The sequence below is a fragment of the Panthera uncia genome (genome assembly GCF_023721935.1).
Source record: "Panthera uncia isolate 11264 chromosome A1 unlocalized genomic scaffold, Puncia_PCG_1.0 HiC_scaffold_17, whole genome shotgun sequence".
Classification (NCBI taxonomy): domain Eukaryota; kingdom Metazoa; phylum Chordata; class Mammalia; order Carnivora; family Felidae; genus Panthera; species Panthera uncia.
The window spans coordinates 111,195,326-111,214,676 of NW_026057577.1; the positions used below are offsets into that span (position 1 = coordinate 111,195,326).

Consider the following 19,351-nt stretch of genomic DNA (forward strand, 5'->3'; position numbering starts at 1 on the left):
AGGCAGGGCCTCCCAGCCCCTCTGGGATGTTTATGTAAGCAGTACGCATGGAAAATCTATTACTTGAGCAGTGTGACGGGACCTTGGGGAAATTCCAGAATGCACTAGAGCTTGTATCCTTAAATACAACCCTGGGTATGTCACTCCTCTACTTCAATCCCTTCGGTGGCTCCCCATTGCCTTCAGAACACAGCCCAGAGCTCCTTCTCACGCTGCCCTCTCTCAGCCGTCTCCCACGACACCTACCACGCCTCCACACACGCTGTGTCCTAGCTCTACAGCCTTTCAGGTCCCCGATGAAACGTGCTCATGCTTGCCCCTGGGCCTTGGCATGTGCCCTCCCTCCCACCTTCACCCAAGTTACCCATCAAGCCTCAGCTCGGACAGCGGGGGTGACCCCTCCGCTGGCACTTGCTACTGCCCCACCTGAACACTTACACTGCACGGTAACTGACTACTGATTTGTCTGTCTCCCTCCCCAGACCGTGGGCTTCGGGAGGACAGGGCCCCCATCCGTCTGACTTCTCGCCGGATCCCAGCAGCTGAGGCCAGCTCCTGGAGGCACCAAGGGGTGGGTGTTAGACACTCATTAAACGAACCCAGGAGCAGATGAGGCGCCATTTTTATGAACAGCAGGTATCCAGTGAGCACAGGTCACACTGTGGCATCCGACTATCCAATGGGTAGAGTCCCACAAACCCCAGAGACATTTTCATCGGTGAAGTCCTTTATTCTCAGCAGGTCACATCACTGATTCACCAAGCCAGACCTCCATATCGTACGCGAGAATTCATTCATCTTCCCTTGACATTGTAATCTTATCCTCATGTTCAAAACTGGGTTTGGGCCCAAAAGGTTAAGGAGGATCTACTCTGTCGCAGGGAGCAAGGGCTACCCTCGTGAATCAGTCTTGTTTGGTTCACAGGCAAGTAACCTTAGCAAGTTTAATAGGTGAGAGCCCACCATGAAATAAATAAGACACAGTGTAATGGATCTAGGCATTTGGGGGGGGAAAGGCACATTACCCAGAGTCCCCTGGAGAAAGCTCAGGCCGTTCTCTCTCTCTCTCGACATGCAATTTCTTACCTGTCAGTGACTTTTAATCTCATCCTCTTATCTACAAGACACCACAACCCATGTGCTACTGAACACATTTTCATTTTCCCCTCGCGAGATAGATTTGGTTCCAAGTGTATTTCAGGTTTCTCCCTTACGCCTCCAAGAACATCCACTTTTGTTCAGGTCCCTGTTAATGGCACTTAATAAATATACATTCTGGGACCCGACAGAACAGGCTGTCCTATTTCAAGCCACCTCTACAGCCGCCCATTCCAAACATCTGAGCTAGGACAAAGCTCTGATGGGGTACATCCTAGCTTATAGCCTGTGGCCACTTCTGACAGCACACCCCTCTCGTCCACCCCTGAGTGTCTCGTCCAGCTCCGATGGCACACCAGAAGCACCTCGGGAGCTTTCTGAGTTCCTGAGGCCCTGGCCACATCCCAGATGAATTCCATTAGAATCTCTGGGTGGGATCCTGGCATCAGTCACAGCTGAAAGTTGCCCAGGGACCACAGCAAGTAGCCAAGTTGAGAAGCCCTGAGCTAGGATTCCAGCCCACGGCAGATTCTCGGTAGTGAGGAACACACAAATGCATTTTCTATTTTATTATCTGCTCCCCTAGGCTTCCTGTTGGTACTAGAAACCTGAGCAGGAAAGAGAAAGGAAAATGAGCCGAGAGCATCTTACAGAGTGGATTTCGTGCTGGGAAAGGGCCAGCGGGGACTGAGTTTCTCTTGCATTATGCATCTTCTGCTTTCACAAGCTGAGGGGTGAGGTGCAGACTCTCACACAGGCATGCATATTTCTCAAATGCCCTCCCCAAACCAGAGCTAACAGCGTTAGGCCCTACAGTTATAATAACATGGAGATGTTCTTGGAAATAAGCCAAAACTGCCACCAGTTTTTACACACATTCTAACTTGGGTTCGTTCCAAAATTGATCATTTGCATTAAAGATCACGCTGGACCATCTCCTTCTTTGGACCTTGAGATTTATCTTAGCCAAAGTGACAACCCAGAGATGATGATTCAACAGTGGCTGCACCCCAAATTGCCCCAGTGGGCCAGTCTTCCTTGAACAGGAACTGTTTTTCAATTTCCAGGTTCAAGAAAGGGTTGACAATGGGTTTGATCTCACCAAGTTCAAGAGACTGACTGGCTGCCTAGAATGCAGTGTTGAGAAGGATCCTGAAGTAGACCCTGGGTTTATGGAAAAGGCCGCCACATTGATTGACAATGTCTGGCCCGGGCCCAGGGAATGGGGAGCGGAACGCTCCTAGCTGCAGCTGGGTCAGGTGATGCTGGGCACATCCTGCTACCAAAGGCAATTTACATTTATACCACACTTCGCAATTTACAAGCAGCTTCCCAACCTTAGCCTCAGCTCATTCTCACCACAACCCTGTGAGTTGGATCTTCGTGGCGGGGAGGGAAAAACAGGTTGTGTCCTGTGTCTAAGGCTCCACGGCCAACTGACTTCACATTCACTGCTGCCTCCAGGCCCTGAAACCACCAGGGATTCCCCCTGGCTCCCAACTTCCAGAAACTGGAAACCAAGCCATGCCTAAGCTCCCCCACCCACCAGGCTTTTGACCACTTGCTACATAGAGTTGCCTCTGCCATTTGCATAGCCTTTTGCTCCCTAATCCAGCGAACACAAGGCAGTGTGCAACAGTCTCACAGGCCCCACCTAACACGCTTTCAAAGTCCCTCCCTTCCCCGGAACAGCCTCTCAATTTGCCTAAACACATTCCAGAACTGTGACGTGGCCACGCCCATTCCCAGGCCAGGCCAACGGTCTCCTGAGAACCTTCCCACGGGCCCCACACGGCCTGGCTTCCCTGCTCGAGAGGGCTCCCAGGGGTTCGATGCCCAGGATAGCTCAGCTCCCAGCGTGGAGAAATAAAAGACGACCGGTCAGCTGTGGTGTCTCCTGATGCCACATGAAGGAAGCGAACCGTCAGGGCAGGTCGTCCTGGACCTCTCCAGTGTGTCCCCGTAACCCCATCGCACGCAGGTACCCTTCACCTGGGTGACCCACTCCCATGGGCAGGGCTGGATGAAAGCACAGGTAAGATTGGCCATAAGCTACAGCAAGTCCTTATCAATCTGACCTGCCATCCAGGCTGTTGTGACTTCAGATGGGAACCACCTTCTTTGCAGGCATAACAGTGGTTCTGCCTGGAGCCTTCCAAGCTCACCCAAGCCAAGCCGGGTCCTCTGCAAGGTCCACCCACCTCTCTGGCTGCCCTTCACCCAACCTTGGCCTGATCCCCCCCTTCCAGCCCCACCTTCTCTTGGCTTCTGTTCCTTCGCAGGATCACGGCATCTAAGCCTCCCCATCCCTTGGCAACACGGGCTCCAAGGAGGGCACCCTAAGAGGGCAGACTCCAGCCCCACGGAGCTGGGCTTGGGGCCCGGGCCAGGAAGCTGGAAGGCACATATCCTCTCTGCCCGTTCACTTCCACGAGGCTCCATTCTGGGTTCCCCTTCTTATCCTGGGCCTCCAGGACAGTCACCAGCTGGCCTGCCTGCAGACTCACTTCATGGCTGCTTCTGGCCACGAAGGGGTACGCTGCCACCACCTGAAACACATGGAAAGTGACACAGAAATGGTCGGGGGGTGGGGGGAGGGGAGGAGACAGACAGACTCCACCCAGAGAGGCTGTTCGTCCTGCTCCCTCCCACCCGACTCAGTCCCCACTGCTGGGCTGTCACCACCTCCCAAGGACATCCTGTGTGCTACAGATGAAGGCTACCTCTGCTACTTCCGCCACCAATACCCACTATGTGGCAGGTTCCGTCCCAGCACTTTACCTCGTGTTGATGCTCACAATTATATAATCCCAGTTGGCCCATTTTTCAGATACGGCAGTTGAGACTCCGAGGGGTCAAACAACTTATTCAGAAATCACATGGCAATGAAGCCAGGCCTGTCTGGCCTCAGCCCACTGCTGCCATCTCACTGACTAGAGGGCATGGCCTTCTCTGCCTCATCACCTCCCCCCCACCCCACCCTGTCTAAAGGTGTCATTTGCTCAGGCCCATTTCCCAGCTTGGAGTACAGAAAAGAGGTTGGGTGACTTGGTCATGTTTTCGGGAAAAGCACTGAGCTGGAGGAAAAACTGGAGGGAAGGGCATTTATCAGGCAAATATTTCACCTCCCTGGCCTCAGTTTCATCATCTGCAAAATGGACGTGATATTATCCTCCCCGCCTGGTGGCTGTGGGAATTTAATGAATGATGAAGGCCCGTGCCTGGTACACAGTAAGGGCTCAGTAAATGCAGGCTGCTCTGATTATTTTTACCGTTCCTACTGTTACTGTGGCCAAGCCTCAGAACAATCAGGAGCAAGGGAAGACTGGGAGGACCCCACATGTGTGGACCCATGAACAGGGAGGCAGCTGATGTGTCTGGGAAGATGGACCCAGAGACACTGCCCACCCTGGGTGGAGCAGGGACTCAACTGGGGGGCCAGGCCCTCTCGTGAGATACTCGTGGGTCCTTTGCTGATAGGTGGGAACGTCCTGCAGGAGGCAGGCTTGATGCACTAATTCTGGCTGGTGCTCCAGGCACTGGCCCTTGGAGCCTTCCCAGGGACGCGCCACAAGCCGCAAACGTCAGATTCCACAGGCTTCCGTGCAGCCCCCACACGGCCCACTTCAGGCTTGTCTCTGGTCCGAGACACCCCCTGGCTATTCACTGCAAGCCTCTGGGTCCCCACCCCTTGTCCCCCCAGGCCCTTTCTGCTGCTCAGCTGTCACCTGTGAAGCTCCTCCTTTCTAACTGGGAGCGTGGCCTCCCTTTACTGAGGTTCACATATGCCCTCCCGGCTTTCCTATCCCATCCAGCCCTCACGGCGACCCCACTGAGCTGCTCTCCCTCCAGAACTCTGTCCCAGCAAAGTCAAACCCTTCCATGGCTTCCCATCACTGTCTTGTGTTTTGAGATATAAGTCAAATACCGTGACAGTCATCTTTCTAAAGCGTACAATGCAATCGTTCTTAATATGTTCAGAGGCTGAGCAACCCTCACTACTGATTCCAGAACATTTTCATCACCTCAAAAAGAAACCCCATACCAGACAGCAGCACGTCCCATCCCCCAACCGCAGCCCCTGCCAGCCGCTGATCCACTTTGTGTCTCTGCATTTGCCGGTTCTGGACTTTTCATATAAGCGGAATCACACAGCATGTGGTCTCTCGTATCACACTGAATGTGGTGGCAGGTATTGGCACCTCCTTTTTTATGGCTGAGTAATAATTAACTGGACGGATATGCCATATTGTGTTTACCCATTCATCTACTGGTGGACATTTCACTTGTTTCTAATTTTTGGCAGTTATGGATAGTGCTGCAGTGAACGTGCATGTACGTTTCCCATTGCTTTTAAGTAAAGGCTGACACCCTCACCAAGACCACCAGGCCCTGCTGGCCTGGCCCTGCCCACCTCTCTAGCAGCGCCTCACCCCTGCCCTCCTCTTTCCGGACCACACCTGCTTTAGTCAGTTCCTCATGAGCCCCTGTCTGGGCCTCTGCATTCCTGGAGCACGCTTTCTGGGGAGCTCTTCCCCTCCACATCCCAGCACACCCCCTTCAGCCAATCAGTCCCCGCTCACCCTTCAAGTCTGAGAAAAAGCATCATTTTTCTGAGAAAAGCCTTTCCTGAACCTCTCCCATACCTGGGGCCCTGGCATGTATCACTGCTTTAACTTCACAATTATCCACATGATTATTTTATTACTTGCTCAGATTATAAATCTGAGGAAGGCAAGGACCAGGATTTACTTGTGCTCATTATTAGGTCTCTCCTCTAGCACACTGCCTGGCAAATATTGAATGAATGAATGAAAGAACAAATGAATGAATCCCACTTGTCCTGCTGATAGGGAGCAAGGGGTTGCTGATGTGGCAGGGATGGGGGTTTCCTTCTTCCAGGTCCATTCCTGACCAGGACACCGGTGTGGCCACTGACCAAGGCCCTGGCCTCATGGGACGGTAGCCTCTTGGAACAGGAGGAAAATGAAAGCCCCACTCCAGGTGGCCATGCAGAGACAGATCCCACCCCTCTCCCAGACTCACCTGGGTCACTGTTGGGACGGAGGGGACTGGGGCTGGGCTGGGCTCTGGTGTAAGATGATGGGAGTCCTTGGGAGGCTGCACCTGCTCTTTGACCTCCTCCTGACCGGGGATGACACGGTACAGCTCCAGCTTCCCAGCTGGCACGTACCCTCGATGCCCTACAGGACATGCAGAATGTTATCAGGCTGCGGACCGCCCTCCCCACCCTTCAGGGGTAGAGGAAGTTACCACCATTTCACGGAAGTGAATACCTCCGACACAGCTCTCCAGCCCTAAAGAGGACCTGAAAAGGTCATGGCAGGAACCTCACAAAGCCATCCCCAACCCACTCCCACTCACTGTTTCCAGCCTCTACTTGCACACCCTCACTGACAGGGAGCTCATTCCCTACTGAGGCAGCCTACTCTGTTTTGAACAGCTTTGACAGAGATTAAAAAGTTCTTCCTGGGGCTGGTATGAAAACTGCTTTTCCGGTGCTGGGCCCACGGGTCCCCTCCGCCTCTAGCAGAGGCCCAGAGCAGGGCTGCTTCCTCACCCCAGGACGGCCTTTTCCAGGAGGCAGAAACTGCCTTTCCCTTCTCCAAGTGCCCCCAGTTCCTGCTCAGGAACAACTACTCCAGTGCCATTCCCGCTGCTATGGCTGTGCATGGTCAGCATTTCCCAAGGGCCCACGGGGTGCCAGAACTGGCATTCGATTGTCTAGCTTTCACATCCACCCTCCGGGTCAGTACTCTTGTCTCCATCTGATGGCTGAGCCAACACAGCTTAAGAGGCTCCGTAACTTCTCTGGGGTCACGCAGTTAGTAGAGTGGCAGGCTTGGGATCCCGGCTCCGTCCTCTTGACCCCAGGGGCCAGCTTGAACACCCAGGCGGCTGGGTCATGAAGAGTGCCCTTTCACGATTTCCGCTCGATTGTATCGTTTTCTTAAGTTTTTGATAGGCTCACTTTTTAAACCTTAGACCTGTTCTATCAATAATTTGAAGAAAATATCGGCTTCTGTACTGGTTCTAGTTTTTCTCAAACGCAGAAAAACATTTCAGTAACAATTACAATAAACAGTCTGAAGGGGAAAAGCTGTCTGTGGATCCCCACCGGGTCCTGTGTAACCCTCACCTCGTGGGTCACGTGCCCCTTTTTGGAAGACATTTCAGGCCATCCTGTCCTGGGTTCAAAGTGCCCCTCGCCTCCTGCCCAGTTACACTGGGGTGCCCAGACCTGAGCAGCACACCCGAGGGCGGGACCAGTGCACAGGAGACAGGACAACATCTCCCTCATTCTGGATGTCAGATGTCTCCCATGTGGCTGGGATCCAAGCGTCCCGTCTGCGAATCTACATCTTTCAGAGAGAGGCTGGAGTTCTCTCCATACATCTCTGTCTACCCCGGTGGTCTGTGAAGTCCCCAGGCAGGGTCCTTGTCTTCTCTGCACAGCGCTCAGCACACAGTAGGTGCTTGATAACGGACGCAGCAACATGAGACTGCCTTCCTCTTGTTGGCATGTCACCTACCATACCAGCTGGCTGTGCCCCAAGCCCTGCATTTTCCCCTGTGCCAATCCCCATCCTGGGTTTGCACAACCAGGCTCTGGCCCACACTAGTGCCCGGATCTCCCCGCTGGTTCCTGTTGGGTGGTTTTCCCAGAGGAAGGGGAAGAGCCCACGAAGTCCCACGTACCCCCAGTGTCCACCAGCCAGCGGCTGCTGTTGCCTTTGGTGTCCTTGTTTTGAAGGAGAGCCACAATCTGGCCCCGCAGCAGCGTCAGGTCCAGAGTCCCAGCCCCACTGATGTTGCTTGTCACCTGGTACAGCTTCTCCGGGCCATATCTGCTTAGCAGCGCCTGCACCTGGCGTTCAGCCCCTGGAAGGAGCGGCTAGGGGGAGGGAGGGAGGGACAGACAGAGACACAGGGGCCAGAGTTGGCGTGTCAAAGCCGGTGCGGTGTTTGCCCACGTGCCGACGGCCAGGGGACCTGGGCTGATCCAACCTCTGCTGCCGACAGGCATCCCAGCCGGGCAACAGTCTCTTTGCCAACAGATGGCTGGACCACAGGAAGAACATACACTCTTAGCAGCTGAAGGGATCTCAGAAAAAACAAAACAAAACAAAACAAAAAACCCTCTAATTTAACCCCTAAAACCCCTCTAGGTCTACACTTCTGGGATTTTCTAAAATCCTAATTCGGGTTCTGAAATTTCTCAGTTACAGCACTCTAGGACTGGGCCCTACACTCTGGCCCCAGCCTCAAGCTGAATCATCCCACAGGAAAAAGCCCGGCAGGGCTCTTAGCAGGGCTGTGAGCTTCCCACGGCCACCTGGCCTTCCTCGTGTGGCTGCTGTGACAGCCAGCACAGGGTGACACGCACAGACCCTCCCTCATGTGCGAAGGAAGGGAGTGCTATCTTTTATTCCACAAGTGTTCATTGAGCACCTACTGTTTCCAAGGCCCAGGAAGCCTTGTGAATGGGGTAGTGGGAACACAGAAGACAGCTCTGCCCTGATGCGAACTGCCACCCAGCTGGGAAGAATGACTCAGTGGCACTGTCCGCCCATCCAACGGCCTCCTGGCATTGCCTTTGTTTTCTTGCTCATGGTTTCCAGAAGTATCAGCAAGAAGGGACTCGGGGACGACTGTCCCCTTTTTGAAAAACAAAGGAGAAGTTTAAGGTGTTCAATATAGGTCTACCATATACTCTCTGACTATGTATCATATTCTATATGGTTATTTCTGGGAGAGGAGGTGTTGGTGTAGGGAAAACACGCAGAGGTGCCCTTCAGGGGCATTGGGCACAGACTCTGCCATTAGCCCTACTCCAGAGGGTTCGTTAGTCAGGATCGAGAACCAGGAGGACCTGGTGTTTCTAAATAGGCCCTTAAATGGAAGTGGAGACAGGGTGGCTTTCCCCGCCGCGCCCCCCCCACCCCCACCCCAGAATGCTGGTATTAACCCGAGTATAAAAGCCAGTAGTGTAGAAACATTTGCCTCCTTTCTCAAGTCTGAGAGAGGCCCTAGGAAGAGAACAGCAGTATTCCCTGGAGGAGGCGAGGGGAGCCAGGGAAAAATATCACCAGGAGTGATGGGACAGAAGCACTCCTGGGTGACCACCTTGCTTCTGTGGGTTCTGCACCCTCAGGCAGAGAAGTCTGGAATGCATAGGGGGAGTGTGGGCGGTGGGGCAGAAACAAAGGTGGAAAAGAAGGGGCTTCCCTTCTCTTCTACTGACTTGCAACACATACTGGGGTTATGATGTTCCCATTCGTTTTCTCTTTTTTGTTTCTCTGTGTCTTCTTTCTACAATCAGCTTGGGATGCTTTTCCGATAACAACGTTATTGTGTCTTAAGCAGAAAGAGAGAGGAGGCTCCCACGCCCCGGGACCCATACGAGTGCCTGCTCTGTGATTTTCTGCACCTTCCTCTCCCCGAATAGCAGGGCCCCTGCCACACCCCCCTTGAGACCTCTGCTGGGGCAGTGTCAGCGTAGGGGAGGAAGTGGGGACGGCTGTGGCCCAATCAGGAGTCAGCACCCCTCGGAACGGCCATGCATCTCTGATGGTCTTTGACCTTCTCTGCACTCCAGCCACGTGCCCGGGACACCTGTATGGGTGTGCTCTGCTGGGCTCCTTTACTTGTCCCTCTGTGTCCCCTTCTCCCTTCTGGGGAATCCTGGTACTGTCTCCTGACCCTTAATTTCGCAATTCCACGTACGACTGAGCACTCAGTTTCAATTTCCTCAAATCCAGGCCCGTCCTCCTCTGGGGACTCTTTCTCCTTTAGCTACTTCAGCTCTGTTTACAAAACAGACTACCTAGGGGCACCCGGATGGCTTAGTCGGTTAAGCATCTGACTTTGGCTCAGGTCATGATCTCATGGTTTGTGAGTCCGAGCCCCTCGTCGGGCTCTGTGCTGACAGCTCAGAGCACGGAGCCTGCTTCCGATTCTGTCTCTGTCTCTCTGCCCCTCCCCTACTCGCTCTCTGTCTCTCTCTCTTTCTCAAGTATAAAACATAAAAAAAAATTTTTTTTTAAACAAAATAGATTATCTGTGTATCTCCTTCAAGTGGACTGGAAGGTACCCTTTCCTTATATTTTAGAGAAAAATATTTTACAAAAAAAAAAAAAAAAAAAAAAAGCTGCACCCCACTGGCAGGTGAAGGACCGAACGGTCTACGGGACAAGGAGGGACACTTACCTGTATGGTGGGAGGTGGCAGCACTTTCTCAAAGTTCTCTTGAAAGGAGCGAAGCTGGTGACCAGTCTGGCCCAGCACATCCTCCACCAGCTTCCTGAAGGCTGGCTCGGAGAGGTGGTGGTGAGGCAGCTGGGTGGGGCAGACACTGTCATCAGAGCACGCTCTGGAGAAAGGGGACAGAAGGACTCTGGCAGCCTACACTCCAGCCCCGATGTGTTACGATGGGTCTTTCTATCTTTGTCGGCTGCCATTTTTGCCTGCCTTCAAGAAAGCATCCCTCTGGGAGGGTCTCGCGGGATTGCCCACCGTGGTACTGCAGCCACACGGCTGGCAGGCACGGCCACCCTTCTCCCATCCACCGTGATCAGCCCACGGACTAGACAAGCAGCCCACGCAAGGCTCAGAGGAGTCCTCCCGCAGATTTAGTATGTGAAGGCTGAGAACGACAGAATAACGTTTCCCCTAGCTTCTGAGATGTGAAGCTGTCTCTCCCACCATGCAGAAAAAGGGTCTGCCTGAGAATGAAGCCAACCCGGAGAGGGACACAGAGCCAGGAGGGGGAGCGAGAGTCAGAGCCCCGACAACACTATCTGTACTGAATGCAGCCTGCCCGGGGCTCATCCCCTCTGGCACCTCCCAGTTATGCAAGTCACGACGCTGTTCTTTAGGCCTAAACTGGGTTGGAGCCCAAGGAGTTCTGAGTAATGCTCCACGCTGACCCCCTGGCCCTGCTAGCCATCTCCAGCATTCTCACCACACGACCTAGGAATGAGTTAGACCCCACAGCTAACAGAGACATGTCCTCTCTCTGCTTGTCACCAAACTCACTGCTCTTGGCTCTGACTTAGAGCCCTTCCCCTGCCCCCCAGGATGCAGACAGACTGAGGCTCCACCGTGCAGGCCTTTCTTGGGCTCCACAGGACCGGTCCAGGGGGAGGGGCCATGGGCCACAGACAGGAAGCAGGCACCAATCACTGACAGGCCCAACCAGGAAATGTCCCCTTTCAGCTTTTATAAAGCTGACCTTCCCGCTCTTGGCACCCTGTAATACTCCCCAGCCCCACACATCCCGGTCTGAACACCAGGGGCCTGGCAGCCTTGGAGGGAAAACTAGAGGGCGGGAAGAGAGTGACAAGATCATCTAATCAGATTTACCCTCTGCCTTCAGGAAAGAGAAATGCTTCTTTTTGCAGATGGTTCAGGCTTAATTAAATTCAAAAAGAGTGTCTGATAGAACTCTGTATTAAATGCTTGGAAGGCCAAAAAGAATAAAGCCTACAGTCCCAGCCCTCCTCAATAAGGGGAAACAGCTTCATCCAGCAGCCCAGCAGAAGGCAGGCTCTGCTAAGTGCTTCACAGAGCACATCCGAAGGGCTGGTGGAGGGCAGAGGACGGTGAGATGGGCTCTCCCAGCCGGGAGAGGGGATTCGGAGGGCTTCATGGAGAGACTTGTTCATCCTTCACATGTTTGGGGAGTTCCCACCATACGCCAGGCACTGTGGAAGGCATGGGGGACGATGGGGTAGGGGTGTTCCAGGCCAAGGAAGGAGTCGGTGCGAAGGGCCGTGGTCACACTCAGAAGAGGTGTGCTGGAAGGGGCTGCAGGGGTGCAGTGAGGCACAGAGCCTCCACGGAGGTGGAGCATGTGTGATTTAGAGGAAATCTCATGCAACAAAATGCATGGGGGTTTGCATCCTGTTATCAGCGGGGTGGCCTTGGGCAAGCCGTTTAACCCCTCCGTGCCAGGGGCTTCCTTTTGGAATGAGGACAATAACACCACCTACTCTACAGGGCCACTGTGAGGATTAGGTGAGACAATACACGGAAGGTACTCACTAAGTGCTCACGAGGAGGCGGCTGCTAGAAGGATAGTAGCAGCAGAAGGAGGCTTGGGACATTCACTCCTGATTGTGTAGAAGGGTCCTGGCCTCTTTCACCAAAGTCTAATACACCCCAAGGCCTGGCCCCAAGGTCTGCTATTTTCCCAGCAGAGCCTCTTCCGCTTCTGAATCCCAGAGCCCAGGAATGGCCTGAAGTCCCAGTTCTACCCTTGTTTACATGATCTGATTCCATTAATGGAAGGAGAACCGGCATCAGAGAGATCCAGAAGGTCCCCGTGGGCTCCTCCCAAGCACCTGATGGCCTGTTTGGAAGGCCCCATCTCATTCCATCCCAGCCCCCGCAAACAGCTGACTGAAGGGGCCAAGAGGCCTTGCCTGGCTATCCTACAGAGGCCTTACCTGGGCCAAGCTGCCCTCTGCCCTCTGCAGCACTTGCTTTGCAAGGTCCCTCTGGAGGTCCACGAACGTGTGCAAGATCTGGCCCAGCCACCGCATGGCCAGCTGGTTAAGCTGGGGGAGTTCAGCCACCAACAGGGAGTTGAGGGCCTGGTACGTGTGCCTGGCCTCCTGCTCCTCGTACGTCACGCTGCCCACCTCCAACAGCTTCTCTTCCACCCTCTCGAAGTCCAGTAGTTTGTCCAGACGCTTCTTGACCAGGTTCTGAGGGCCACTCAGGGCTTTAGCGAGGCTGCACAATGGCTGCCATACCAGGCCTTCCAGCCGCTGCTTCTGTGGGGAGAGGTGAGCTGGGGGCTGGGCAAGGAAGTGGCAGAGGACAGGCACCTGGGAGAAGGGGTTTTGGAGGCAGGTAGGACTGGGCTCTAGTCCCGCCCCCACAGACTAGCCATGACCTCTTGCGTGTTATGTAACCTTCCTGGGCCTCCACGTGCCCATCTGAAAAACGGGGACGGTGCACATATGAGCTTAGCAGAGTGCCTGGCGCTTCCCAGCATCTGTGCACAGGTCTGAAAAGATCTTGTATAGAGTGGTGATCGCAAACACAATCTTTGGGGGCTCAGATCCCAACTTGCCATTGACCATCTGAGTCACTTCGGGAAGTCACTTTCTCTGAGCCTCCAGCTCTCATCTGCAGAATGGGGCTCTTAATAGCATCGACCCCGTGAGCCACATTGTGAAGATTAAATGCGATGAAGACTGTAAAGGGCTCAGCAGCTTATGTGCCTGGCAGACAGCAAGGCACAACAAACATTAGCGGGGGCTATTTTTATCAGTAAAATGCATTAATAATAATCCCTGCCCTGCTGACAACTCTGGGCGGTTGCGGATGTGACAATCGTGTAAAGGTCCTGACTTCTAAATATTCTTCTTTTTCTTCTTCTTTTTTTTTTTTTTTTTTTTTTTTTTAAGTAATCTCTACACCCAACGTGGAGCTCGAACTCCCAACCGCGAGATCAAGAGCTGCATGTTCTACCGATGGAGCCTGCGAAGCGCCCCCTAAATATCGTTCCTAATAGGCTCTGCCGCCTGCCTGAAAAGCAAGGGGAAAGGAGAGGCTGCACTCACAAAGTCTGGGAAGGCCTGGAGCTGGAGGTCTCCCATCAGGCTGCAGTACTGCACCACCGGCCCCCCAGGGATGTCCAGCTCGGATTCCTGCGGCCTGAAGCGGAGGAAAGCCTGGACCCCGAGCAAAGGAGAGACAGTCAGTCATGGCCCATCACAGCCATCTCACGCCTGTATCCCCACCCCCCAACTCTACCCTCAAAGAGACTGTCCAGGCTCTCTGCACACCCACCGTGACAGGGAAGCACACAGCCTAGTCAATCCTTGCACAACTTGGGTGATTAGAAAGTTCTTCCTTGGACTGAACCAACATCTCTCTCCCTATTCCAGCGCTTTCCAAACTTCATGCCTTTGCCGATCACCTTTGTGGTTTTACTGCCATGTGCATGTTCCACGCATTCTATTAACACTTGAAATCAACTAACCATGCCTATTTGTATCAAAGTATTTAAAAAAAAAACAACCCACTGATGACACTACCATAAGAGGAAAACCAGCCATCACTGCCATAAATAGGCATGTAAGAGTAATTGCAATAAAAACAACGTCGTTAAGTTCTGTCTGGACATCGTTGCCTACAGAAGGCTCCCAGCCGGAGATTTGCCCTGCCCATCTTTGTTTGTTTTTTTTTAATGTTTATTTCTGAGAGAGACAGAGACAGAGCTTGAGCCGGGAAGGGGCAGAGAGAGAGGGAGACACAGAATCGGAAGCAGGCTCCAGGCTCCGAGCTTTCAGCACAGAGCCCGACGCAGGGCTCAAACTCACAGACTGTAAGATCATGACCTGAGCCGAAGTCGGACGCCCAACCGACTGAGCCACCCAGGCGCCCCTCGCTCTGCCTGTGTTAAAGACACACAGGCAAAAGAAGGTTCTCCTGGACTGGGGATGACAAGAGGGAGTTGCGTGCTTGTTATGGGATTGCATGTCAACGCTGTGTCTGTCACATAAGCCTGAGTCTGGGGAAATGCAGCTGAATGCTTCCAAGTATCTGTCCTACCTGCAGAGCCACATGTGTCTCTCATATGCCTCTCGTTTCTCTCTCATGGCCTCTCCATCCTTTTTCTTGAGAGCCTTCCGCACCCAGCTCATTGTACTGTGACAGGATCCTGCTGCCGGATCCTTCCGCCGGGGGGCCCGGGATGGAGCAGGAATGAGCAGGGGGATCTGCCCCACACAGAGGGAACTGTGGCCTCCCTCATTTTACACACTTCCCGTAAGGCCACCCCAAACCCCACTGTACGAAGAGCCTGTGATCATCTGACCAGACTGCTTTGCACCAATGGACATGACTGAGAGCGAAACCACAGGAAAGGGACAGAGTGGATGGAATGAGTCAGCATCAATAACAAAAGTGAAGGACTCTTTGGGCACGAGGCAAATGATGTGTCGGAAGGCATGCAAACTGGGGTTCCTGCAGGCTGAATTCAGCCTCTAGAAATATTTTTTCTTGGGCCTATACAGCATTTAAATTTTCATTTGTCGTTCACATGGACACATCAGGAGATTTCGTCTAAAAGTCTGAATTTTCAGTTGTCTTTTTTTTCCCCCTAAAATCAGAACTGGCTACTCTGGGTCCACACTCCCAAACAGCAACAGCTTCCCTGAGCCAAGTAACAGCTACCCCTTTAGTTGGAACCATCCGCCCATCCAGTCAGTCAGTCAAATTCTAAATATTATTATGTATTTAACGTTCCTGAAAAGTCTCATAAATAGCCTGTTAGATATTAAGCCTTGAACACCTGCACATTTCACTCGGTAATATTACCTGCCTGACTCCTTCAGGCACCTGAGTCTGTCACCTGCTCTAGGTGCCAGAATGGCAGGGTCCCTCTAGAGGGCTCGGACGCCAGTGAATTTTAACCAAGCTCATTCCCTAGCAGCTCAATGGGCTTGGAAGCTAAGGGTTGGGGAGTGCTTGCCCAGGGCCTTCTTCTGACCTACAGCCAGTGACTAGGTGACCTCTTCCGTTTGGTTCCCGCAGCTGCTGCCTCTGCCAGCTTGTCAGATTAGCCCTGCGTGCCTCCTGCCTGGGGGGCCCAGCCCAGCCCACCCGTCATTAACTGCAAGATCCTCACCTCCAGATTAGCCAGGTAAACAGCCACGTTGTTCTTCGTCTCGGTCACACACAGCGACACCCAGTGCAACCTCTCTTCTAAGTAATCGAATTCCTTGTCTTCTGTCTGAGAGGAGAGTTTGTGAGGGCTGAGAATATCCCTGGGGGAGGCAGTGAGGCAGTGCAGACCCACACCCGCATCCCAAATCCTCACGGGGGACCACCTCGCCCAGCCCTGCCCCTCAGAGCCACTTCCTACGGCCCCAAAGTGGAGTGGGACGGTTAGAGGCAGTGAGTGCGGCCTAATGGATTTGTACTCAGACCATGAACTCCGATACACGAGCGAGCGTATGAGTCCTGGTTCACTTGCTTCCTAGCTGTGGGACCTTGGGCAAGTGTTTTACCCTCTCTGAGCCTGTTCTGTCATCTGCAAATGGGGTAATCAAAACACCTACTTCACTGGGTGGATCAAACCATGCCTGGTTCAGAGGAGGTATTCGATCAGCCTGAGCTGCTGATAGGTATTCACAGCTGGTTCCTTGCCCAAACCCAGAGATCAGCTCTCCTGTCTGCATACAAAAAAATACTCAGAGAAAGAGTAGCACAGGAGGCAGGGGAGAAAGCCCTACCCTGGCTCTTCAGAATCACGTGAGGGGACCACCTTTGCCTCCTCCTGGCTATGCCGTGTTGGGGACTCCCTTCACCCGCTTAGCCTCAGCTTCCTCATCTCCGAAAGGGGTCTAAGCCTGCCCCACCCACTGCATAGTCCTGCTCCTTGGGATGGCTGGGATGCAACCCTTCCTCCGTCGCCCCCGCCCTGGGAGCTCACCCTGGGCACAAGCCCAGCTTCCTGCTTCAGCAGCTGGCTCAGCCGGGTGGTCTTCTTGGAGAGGGTGTGCGTGTTGATCCGGGCCAGCCTCTCCCGGAGCGTCAGCTGCCCCACTTTGGTATACTTGGAGGCTGCACCAACAGAGGACAGAGAAGGCATGGGAACCAAAGCGGACCCAGGAAAGCAGGCATCCCTGACACACCTGGTCAGGCATCCCTGACGCACCCACCCAGAGCCCTCTTCTCAGACATCAGCGTCACGTCCATTAGGATGGCAGGCTGCCGAGGAAGAGCACAGGGCTCGGCGCCCCTCGCTCCAAGGTGTGAGCCCCGGCTCAGGAGCTGTGGGACTTTGGCAAGTTGCCACTTCTTGGGCCCATTTCTTCATTTGCACACGAGACCAGCCCCCTCGTGTGATTGCTGGGAGGGTCACATAAGATAGTGGGTCTGAAGGCACTTTCTAAAGAAGAGGGAGGTGATTTGCCTGGGGCCCCGTGGCCAGTGCTAGCCTGGCCAGGCTGGGGCGCACACATCCCCAGTCCTGGTGTAGCACCGGTCTGCCACCCAGCCCCGGGGCCTGAGTTTGACACCCAGCTCTGCCTCTTCCCAGCTCTGTCCGCTCTCATTTTACCTGGAGTGTAGATTGTAAGGCTCAGCCCAGATAATGAATGAAAGACGTGTCGCGGTCAGCCCTGGGAAACGTGAGCTGGCTAAACTAGCACCTCTGTACCATCTAGGTCGTGCGGTTGCGTTTTCTCCCTGCTTGGGACACTGCTTCCTTTTCCAAGTCTTTCCGTTCCAATGACCTGAGAGATAGAGTTCCCCACCCACTAGCTGCTCTTCCCAAGGTATATATACACGGCTCCTGGCCTCCCCCTATTCATGTCTCCTCCACAGTACAGCAGCCTCCTGGTTCGGATGGGACTGATCTCACTTTAGTTCAAGGGGTGGGGGCTCACGGGCATAAGCCAGTTCATGTAATCCCAAACCCCTGGCCACAGTGATTGGTCTCAAGAATGAAACATAAACCAGGCCCAAGCCAATCAGCTCATGGCATTCTCCTAAGCGTGGTGATTGGTTCAGGGGGAGCACATGACCCAAGTGGATCCTATCAGCATGAAGCTCCAATTTAATTTTATGACTAAGGGGAGAAAGGCCCTGTCTTCTCCTAGAGGCTTTGCTGTGCAGATGTGAGTCTTGGACCTACTATCATGAGGGAGGCCAGCCTGAAGATGATGCTGACACACAGTAAAGACCGGAGATAAGAGAATTATGGGAAATGGAGCCAGCCCCCTGATTAAACCCTACCAAAAGCCCATATTATCTCTGGACTTGTGGTTACGTGAGCTGCTACATTCCCTTTATTAATGAAGACAGTCTGAGATGAGGTTTGGATCTGGAAGCATTCTCATTGATAACAGCCCCTAAATCTCCCCAGTCCTTACCCACTTCCTTGCGCCTCTTGTACTCATTGATGTTGGTGTTCACGTCTTGGAGGGCAGAGGCAGCCCTCTGAAGTACAGGGTAGGCACTGGCATCAGGATCTGTGTTCTCCAGGATTTTCTGCAGCAGCAATGGGTACTTGGTAATCCTCTGCAGAGGGATTACCAGTAAGAAACTGAGGCCTGAGGGCCCAGCTTGTGGCCTGGGGGAGAAGGCTGGCGTTAGGTAGGTAAAGCCCACCCTTTCGGGCACCAGGAGGACTGGGCTCTGGTCCCAGAGCTGCCGTTTAACTCGCCGTGGGCTCTCAGGTAAGTCACCCTCCTTCCATGGCCCTCGGTTTCCTCATCTGTAACACGTGAGGTCTAGATGTTAGATAGGCAGTGCTACTTCTCTCTGTACCTCTTTCTGGGCCCTGAGTCCCCATCTGTACTAAATGCAACGGTTAGTTCTTTGTCCTCAGCTTCCTTGGCCTCTCAGCAGCAGACACAGCTCACTGCTCCCTGCTCTTAATTTTTTAAATGTTTATTAATTTTTGAAGGAGAGAGAGACAGAGCGTGAGCGGGGGAGGGGCAGAGAGAGAGAGGGAGACACAGAATCAGAAATGGGCTCCAGGCTCCGAGCTGTCAGCACAGAGCCCAACGAGGGGCTCTAACTCACGAACCGTGAGATCATGACCTGAGCTGAAGTCGGTCGCTTAACCGACTGAGCCACCCAGGCGCCCCTGCTCCTTGCTCTTAAAACAGTTTCTTCTTTTGGCCCCATAGATGCCCATTGTCCTGCTTCTCCTTCTCCATGGGCCATTTTCTTGGCCTGTGGCTTTAAGCACATCCCAAACCCAGATCTCCATTTCCAGCTTCTGTCCAGAGCTCCAGACTCACACAGTCAACTGCCTGCTTGACACGTCCACTTGGCAATGTCTCAAGCACAACTCCGTATGCGGGACATCCATTTTATATTTCATTCATTAAAATGGTTCTGTTGCTTTAAAAATCAAAAGTTTTCTGTGTCTCCCTCTCTCTCTGCACCTCCCCCACCAGTACTCTGTCTCTCTCTCTCTCTCTCAAAAATAAATAAAACATTTAAAACAATTTTTAAATCAAAAGTTGTAGGGGCGCCTGGGGGGCTCATTTGGTTAGGCATCTGACTCTTGATTTCGGCTCAACTCATGATCTCACAGTTTGTGAATCTGAGCCCTCGTTGAGCTCCACGCTGACAGTGGGGAGCCTGCTTGGGACTCTCTCTCTTTCTGCCCCAACCCTGCTTGTGCACATGCACACACTCTCTCTCAAAATAAATAAATGAAAATTCAAAAAAAATAAAACTTGGGGAAAATGGG

General features: G+C 53.3%; 1 protein-coding gene across 2 annotated transcripts in view; it reads right to left on the reverse strand.

Moving 5' to 3' along the window:
- Nucleotides 1-930: 930 nt before the first annotated feature.
- Nucleotides 931-19,351, reverse strand: part of ARHGEF37 (Rho guanine nucleotide exchange factor 37) — a 54,896-nt gene continuing 36,475 nt past the window's right edge. The window contains exons 5-13 of one of the 2 annotated variants that reach the window (XM_049648036.1): nt 18,018-18,217; nt 16,574-16,704; nt 15,767-15,871; nt 13,695-13,805; nt 12,570-12,899; nt 10,330-10,458; nt 7,819-8,014; nt 6,145-6,302; nt 931-3,647 (exon numbers count right to left, since the gene is read on the reverse strand). In XM_049648036.1, coding sequence (XP_049503993.1) covers nt 3,438-3,647; nt 6,145-6,302; nt 7,819-8,014; nt 10,330-10,458; nt 12,570-12,899; nt 13,695-13,805; nt 15,767-15,871; nt 16,574-16,704; nt 18,018-18,217 — 1,570 coding nt within the window. In that variant the 3' untranslated portion in view covers nt 931-3,437. Of the gene's footprint in view, nt 3,648-5,565; nt 6,303-7,818; nt 8,015-10,329; nt 10,459-12,569; nt 12,900-13,694; nt 13,806-15,766; nt 15,872-16,573; nt 16,705-18,017; nt 18,218-19,351 lie in introns of those variants that run through there. The other variant, XM_049648035.1, reaches the window with a different exon arrangement.